The sequence below is a fragment of the Anneissia japonica genome, unplaced genomic scaffold, assembly GCF_011630105.1.
Source record: "Anneissia japonica isolate Jap-2015-1 unplaced genomic scaffold, ASM1163010v1 scaffold287998_len430063_cov162, whole genome shotgun sequence".
NCBI lineage: Eukaryota > Metazoa > Echinodermata > Crinoidea > Comatulida > Comatulidae > Anneissia > Anneissia japonica.
In genome coordinates, this window is record NW_022695675.1 from 402,020 (window position 1) to 410,697 (window position 8,678).

At 32.7% G+C, this 8,678-nt stretch overlaps 1 protein-coding gene across 1 annotated transcript in view; it reads left to right on the top strand.

The window, feature by feature from the left end:
* The window catches only part of LOC117101517, a 17,737-nt gene extending 10,927 nt beyond the window's left edge, over positions 1-6,810 (top strand). Inside the window, exons 9-10 of the mRNA XM_033241495.1 lie at positions 6,264-6,367; positions 6,778-6,810. Coding sequence (XP_033097386.1) covers positions 6,264-6,276 — 13 coding nt within the window. The 3' untranslated portion in view covers positions 6,277-6,367; positions 6,778-6,810. The remainder of the gene's footprint in view (positions 1-6,263; positions 6,368-6,777) is intronic.
* The last annotated feature ends 1,868 nt before the right edge of the window (positions 6,811-8,678 follow it).

Sequence of the window (8,678 nt, forward strand, 5' to 3'; positions counted from 1 at the left end):
TATATAGCAGTCTGCATTATATTCCTGCCCAGCAAATATAGAGTACAGAGTGAAACTAATAAATGTTTATGAATTTTAATAATGGGAGATACTCATCATGTACCAAGATATGGTATTGTAACCAATTAACAGTGAAAATAATGAGATGGAATTAACATATTTTAAGTGTCATCCAAAACAAGGTGCTGGAAGCCTCTTCTAAGATGGTGTAATATTTGGAGATATATACTTACTAATATTAGACATACCAAGTCTCTATAATTAATAGTTACGAATATATAAAAATAACCATTGGTCAAAAGTCTGATTAGATTACTGTAGTATATTTTGACACAAAATGCGACTCCAAATGATCAGTGGTTTCTAAGATACAAGTGCCCTGGACAAGATCAGTATAATTACTGAACAATACATTGTGATGTGGGTCGAAGATCATTAATTGCATTTATTGTATTTATTTAGGTTTGATAAAATTAAACATCCATAGTCATTAATGCCTTGAAATGTTTACTTCAATTTTTGAGAAATGGTCTAATAAAATATAAACAGCCATTGTGTACGAGGATATGCAAAATGTCTTTAAAATGTGTCAAAAGTCGAAGGACAAGAATGTTTCGGACACATTGATTCCAAAACAACTCTACACAATTATAAATTAAGGACTCTATGGCAATGACTTTTGATCCTCGCCTTTTCACATTTTGCCAGATTTTCAAATTATGTTACGAAAGATTTGGCCAACCATACAAAACCTAACTGGGGTAAATATTTATTGTGTAATATAATATAGAATAAATACATTTTTTGGAGTATTTTATTATAAACAATAAGCATTATTGTGTGTGTCAATTTAATTAAATAATCATGCATTCATATTCAGTATTGTATAATACATTAGCACAACATTAGAGGTATGATGCGCTCTACAAATCCAACTATTATTATTATTAGTAGTAGTAGTAAATTATATATTAATCCACGTTTTTGATTAAATCAAAAACGTGGATTATTATATAATTGGATTAGGTCTCTATAATTTAAATTCTTAAAGAATGTATATATTAAATTAAAAATACTGAAAAAGCAATATAACCGATTTATCACCACAGGGCCTACAACTCATAGGCCGATATTGCTTAGCTTAGACCTAGTATGTCGTAATAAATTCTATTGGGTTATTACGTTAGTGTTCATCTGCGGCTATGGAGTTTCATACTTTTGGCATTACAAACCCACAGCCGACTGAATATCAGCACCCACTGTGACTACTACTGCTTGGGATTTTTTTTGTTAACTTTTTATTAAATCTTGGAATTTTTGGAATGAAATGGAATTTTGTTTCTTCGTGAAGACAATTTAAAAATGAACAAATACTACTAACAACTTAGGCCTGGCAGTTGTGAATAAGCGCGGCCGTTCCATTGTTTGAGATAAATTGAAAGCTTAGTTTTTTTTTTTCTTTTTTAATTCTTCTGATTTTTGTTTAGTGCCATCTTCATCCTTATTGCAAAATAGAGTAAATTTTAAGTTAAACCTCTTCTTGTGTCCCATTGGCGGATATGCTGTATGGTTCAAACAATGACGTATACCTGTGAAAAAGTAGAGCAAGAACATTGCAGCTAGATGCCAGAAAATCTCATACTTTGCAAATGCTTTTTAAACATTGTGTCTTAAATTGACAGTTGTCCCATCAAATTCATCATAAAGTTACCATCTTAAACCTTCCGAAAATAGAAATTAAAAATCAACTCTATTTTTTCTATAAAAGAATAATAATACGACGATTGTCTTGTCATTTCTTATTTATGATTTTAGTTAATATAAGACATATGTATATATCGCCAATATTTTGCGAATATTGGGATTTTTAAAGCTATCTTAAGATTTTTTAAACACAACCTTGGAAATTTTCATTTTTCCCAGTGGTCATACTGTCAGCTCCACCCAGGAATTTTTTTGGACTGGTCCCCTCGACCCCTTCCAAAGGGTTCTGGGCTGAACCCCTATTCTCCTGTGGTATTTGCGTTGCGAAATAATAACAGAAAATCTCTGTCTGCCGCTCTCTATTCTGAATTTGCTATCAAAACAAGGAAGTGTAACCGCTTATTGATGATTGGCTGAAGAATAAGTAATCACTACAGTAGCTGAAAATCGTTGTATATCCTTATTAATAGGTCCATACATTATCAGCCTTCGTTTTCGTAAATAATGTAGACTAGTATACGATTTCTGCTTTGACAAAAAACTTACGTGAGCGAAAGCATGTCAATATTTAGAAGCCGAAACTGGAACAGTATGTATATTACATATTTATTGTATAGGAGTGTCTAAAGAGGTTTTAGATAGGTTATTAAAAAGTGCTATGAGCACTGTAAGTATCAACTAGAGGAGGCCTGGACATATAGTACCATAATAGACAGTGATATACACCCTCACATAGTCGGGTTATATCAGCAGTTTATAGTATTAATTAGGCCTGTTATGTAGCTTAGCTAAACATACATAAATACACACACACACACACACACACACACATTCATTCTCACACTCGCCTTTCTTTCATCGACATTAAATCAATATTACATTGAGTCAGTCTAGCATATTTAATGAATTGCCTTGATGAAGCTGAGCTTTATTCGTAGCTGTAAATATAACCATTGTAAATTACACAAAAGCCTGCCAAATACTGTATAGAGAAATATTTGTACCAACGATTTAATAACGCCGTATCTTCTGGCACATATAGGCCTAATATTGCTGACTCATAAATTAGTAGGAAATATAGAACGGTGAATAGGTTTTATATATATAAGCCTGCAATATCTAAAGGAAACCTTGGCGCTACCTGTTAAGAGTGCCGTGTCTAGGGGATGCGCAGGGGGAGCATGACCCTCCATAATAATCACCCCACCCCCATCCTTCGGCGCCGCACACCCCAAGTTACGGATACATTTTTGTTAATTTGCACAAGTGAGAGTGATATTTCTGGTATTGGTAAATATTTCAATATTGTTTTTACATTATTATTTTGTCCATACTGCAATCGCTACCTAATCCTACTTTTCAGTCCATACGGTAATCGATAATTCACTGATTAAAATTCTTTCAAGTTTGTTTATGTATACTGGTAGTATTCGTCTAATTTATCAGCAGTGGTTTTGTTATCATTTTCGATCAATGCTGTCTTACATATTTTGAGTTGATTTACATTTATTTCTTGTCAGCAGTCTTGATCATCAAGAGATTATGGTTAATCAATGATAGAAAGCAAATTATTAATAATTCTGATGAACTAAGGAAATATTTAAAAATGTCAATTCATTATTTAAAAGTATCAACTAACTTGATATATGAAACACAAATCAATATATAATTTTCCACAGATCTATTGAACTTTTACTATATAATTATTATAAAATTACAGGCAACTAAAGGTAGTTGATAAAAGGTAATTGATAAAGAATATAGTTATGTTATTATATACATATTTGTTACTTTATAGATGTGGTTTGGCGCAGTAGCAACGGCTGCTTTCCCTACCTCGAGGTCAGGGTTCAATCCCCTCGCTGTGCATTTCGCTTGTTTCCTTGGGCAATGCACTTTATCTGCATCGCTTCTCTGCACCCATGAGTATAAATGGGTACTTGGTAGGGTTAAATGCCAAAATGCGCTGATGCAGCTACTGCAAATTTATTGAATACTCTCCCAGGGATCTTTAGTTTGTGTTATTAGGATGTTACAATATCATTATTATTATTATTTTTATTATTGCTAATGTTGTTATTGTTGTTGTTATTTATTATTATTATTATTATTATTATTATTATTATTATTATTATTATTAATATTATTGCTGCTGCTGCGTTTTCAATCGTTTCCATTTTAAATGACAGTTATGCGTTTGTCTCTTCCACTCAATAAAATAAAATGATACTTTGTCCGGGAGAATTATAGTCACTCGTACATCGTTCGTCTCTCTTCGCCATACTAGTAATAATAAGTCATATTTTTTATTGTTTGTTATTAATTGATGATTGATGTTTTGATTAATTTTGAAAGAACAAACGAACAATGTAAGAGTGACTCAGTTCTCCCTGGACAAAGTATAAAATATATTTTTATATTATTGAGTGGAAGAAACAAACACGTAACTCAATGTTTACCAAAAATAACCTTAGCACACTCATATAAAGCTGTGCAAAACTTTGGTCGGTGAGCACCGGGGTTTCGAATCCAATTGGTTGCTTAAGGCTTAAAGTATTTTGATAAATAATAATAAAACTCAGAACCGTTCCAGCTAACCATTGAAAGCGAGCTGGTATAACAATATGATGCTCCACTGACACATTGTGTCTTACCAGGATTTGGACCCAGGATCCTGAGAAGGCAGTCGCTTTAACCTACAGCATCACTACTTGAATTGCATTAGAACGCCTATTAAGTGGATACTCCCGGGATCCCAAAACGTGTCCCCTAATATGGTGTCCCTTGAATAGGGTACCCTATTCGGTGGACACTTACTAAACATTTGAAATTGTCCCCTTAATGGGGGTTTTTGGCATGATTTCGTACAATGATGACATAGTTACGATAATGACATAGCCTCTTTGTAATTATATTTTAATTGGTCTAATGAGTTAGATTTGAGTTAAATTATAACAATAATGTGCAATGTGACTGGTGTGCTGTGACATAGCTACATGCAGTAGTCATATTATTATGACGTCAAGTATTTGGCATTCATGATTGGTTAATTAACATAGCATTTAAAGATTATTTTTAGGTGATTAGTTAGTTGACTGATAACTTCATGGGTTCAACTTTCTGAAAACCTTGATTGAGGTGATTTCTTAACGTGCATTCTATTTTATTAAAATAAAAAAGATGCAGTTTTTTAGCCGCCTGTAAGTTATTGATCCTGTTTATATGATGTACGGGAACCTAGAATTATGCAACAAAGGAAAGGATCATATTTCGAAAGCATGCAACTACTTCACGGTTGATAATTTTTTTTATTATAAATAAATAAATAAATAAAAGCTGATATTTATATAACCAAATAATTTTTTCTATGGTGCTTCCATCCAAAAAATTCATTCCATATTATATGCCTGGTTGCGTAGATATCATTATGTGTTCATGGTTGATAGCAGGGTGTTAAAATAACAGGACTTGAGATAATGACGTCACCATTCTTCTACTCCAGTTTTCATTTTTTTTTTTTTTTTTTATTCAACGTTTTTCATAACATGAGTTATCTTCAGTTTGGAGAAGAGAGAATTAGTAAGAAGCCAAAATTAAGAAATAGTGGTAGCGATTGATGCGCATTTGCGATTTGCGACTTCCTAGTCCTGTTGTATTTTTAGTACCCTATCATTCGTTTAGATTTTAAATGAAATTATATGCGTTTGTCTCTTCTACTCTCAATAATATAAAAGTATATTACATACTTTTTCCGGGGATGATTAGAGTCACTCTTACATCGTTCGTCTCTCTTTGCCTTATCAGTAATATTTAGTCATATGTTATACCGGTACTGTTTGTTAATAATTGAAGTTACGTTTTGTTACGGTAGTGTTACATCACACACAGCTCGGACTTTTTTACAAAATAGGCATAGGCCTATCGTATTGTAACAACACACAAGCTGACCAATGGTAGTTCAGCTCTCAAACAAATGTCGAGGGTTCGATGCCTCTATAGTTTTAGTAGTATTTGTCGGAGTATGTTTCTTTACTAATGAGTAGCAATCATTTGTATGCTTACAGGTAAATGCTGTATATTGAATACTGTATTCTCTTTATGCTAAATGTGGTAGCTATTCAACGGAGAAGTAAACCTTTTTGTGACACGGAAGGAATAATGTTGCTGTAATTGTTATTATTACAGTCATGTGTGTGTATCTTTAGAATAACCCGTCATTTCAATAATTCTATTAATCTAAACTTGAGTTTGTCAGGATTCGGACAATTTTAAGTCATCAAGTGGACCTAGGATATTTCCACATGATCTAATGAATTAATCTTTTCAGTCATTTTATAGTCTCAAGTCGGTACCGGTCGACTTAGTGATCAACTAGAAATTTTCGTAAAAATGTGCTTCGATAAAATAAACAAGGCCATTAATAGAAACGACTGTCTTATTCACGCTTTTCCTGATAATCTTTTATTTACATGTGCAAAAAATATGGCCTAAATTATAGCATAACAAGCAAAACCTGCGATATATAATAAAGAATTAATTTGTGGTAATTATCTTATTAGAAATTTTTCGTGAAAGAAAGAACATTGATTTTCAAGATTTACCAGAAATTGTAGAAAATATCATTTGGCACCTCGATGGTAGAAGTGTTTTGAGAGCAAAACAGGTTAGTGATGCCATAAATACTGAAAGTGATAATGTCAATAAATACAGTAAGTGATGACCTAATAAATACTAGAAGTGATGATTTCACAAAGTTGTTTTAATTTGTAATTTTTTAAAGTGGAAAACATTCAATATAATAATATACTATATTTTCTATGGGTCTGATTAATCAATATATCTAAAAAGAGACTTTTTTATACAACATTTTAAAAATATGTACTAAGGTATGAGATTCAGACAATAATTGGTATAAACTTGATTGTGCCCACCCTTCTCATCTAGGCTTGTGGGTCAAAAAACAATGTAAAAATTACTTCTCTAAATGACTTCATGAGTTAATATATTTTTCAATAATGCAACTGGATAGACATTCCTTTTATTTGAAGAAAAAATACGCTTTGCCTTTTACAGGTATCTCATAGTTGGAATGAAATAATTGAACACCTTGAGCAATATTATCAGTTATGGCGACATTTATGTTTACGCGACATCCACAGGGCCTCTCTGATAGACATCATAGGCTTCAACCCTATAATTATTATAAAATTACAGGCAACTAAAGGTAGTTGATAAAAGGTAATTGATAAAGAATATAGTTATGTTATTATATACATATTTGTTACTTTATAGATGTGGTTTGGCGCAGTAGCAACGGCTGCTTTCCCTACCTCGAGGTCAGGGTTCAATCCCCTCGCTGTGCATTTCACTTGTTTCATTGGGCAATGCACTTTATCTCCATCGCTTCTCTGCTGCACCCAGGAGTATAAATGGGTACTTGGTAGGGTTAAATGCCAAAATGCGCTGATGCAGCTACTGCAAATTTATGGAATACTCTCCCAGGGAGCTTGAGTTTGTGTTATTAGGATGTTCCAATATCATTATTATTATTATTATTTTTATTATTGCTAATGTTGTTATTGTTGTTGTTGTTTATTATTATTATTATTATTATTATTATTATTAATAATAATAATATTATTGCTGCTGCTGCGTTTTCAATCGTTTCCATTTTAAATGACAGTTATGCGTTTGTCTCTTCCACTCAATAAAATAAAATGTACTTTGTCCGGGGAGAATTATAGTCACTCGTACATCGTTCGTCTCTCTTCGCCATACTAGTAATAATAAGTCATATTTTTTATTATTTGTTATTAATTGATGATTGACGTTTTGATTAATTTTGAAAGAACAAACGAACAATGTAAGAGTGACTCAGTTCTCCCTGGACAAAGTATAAAATATATTTTTATATTATTGAGTGAAAGAAACAAACGCGCAACTCAATGTTTACCAAAAATAACCTTTGCACACTCATATAAAGCTGTGCAAAACTTTGGTCGGTGAGCACCGGGGTTTCGAAGCCAATTGGTTGCTTAAGGCTTAAAGTATTTTGATAAATAATAATAAAATTCAGAACCGTTCCAGCTAACCATTGAAAGCGAGCTGGTATAACAATATGATGCTCCACTGACACATGTCTTACCAGGATTTGGACCCAGGATCCTGAGAAGGCAGTCACCTTAACCACGACCTACAACATCACTACTAATATTGAATACACGATATAAAATACATTTGCAATATACTGTATTAACATCACAGACACCTATTTGACACGATAGGCGTATGGTACTGTAGTATTGTGATATCACACACAGATCGGATTTGAAAAAAAAAAAAAAAAAAAAAAAACACACACAAAAAAAAACAGACCGTAGTGTACCATCATACAAGCTGACGAATGGTAGCCCAGCCTCTCAAACTTATTTCGAGGGTTCGATGCCACTGTCAGTAGTATTTATCTGAGTCTGTCTCTTTAATAAATCGTATGTTTAGAGAGGAATGTGAAATGCTGAATATATATTTGCTTTGTGTTGACTACGGTAGCTATCCAACAGAGAAGGAAACCACTTTGTGACACGGAAGAAATGATGTTGCTGTAATTGTTATTATATTAGAACGCCTATTAAGTGGAAGTGGAACGTGTCCCCTTAATATGGTGTCCCTTGAATAGAGGTACCATATTCGGGGGACACTTACTAAACATTTGAAATTGTCCCCTTAATTGGAGTTTAGCATGGTTTCGTACAATGATGGCGTAATTACAATAATGACATAGACTCTTTGTAAATATATTTTGATTGGCCTAAAAATGAATTAGAGTTGAGTTATTAATAAATTATAACAATAATGTACAATATAGCTACATACAGTAGGCATATTATTATGTCGTCAGGCATTTGGAATCCACGTTAACTAACATAGCATTTAAAGAATTTTTAGGTGATTTGTGAGTTATGACTGATAACTTC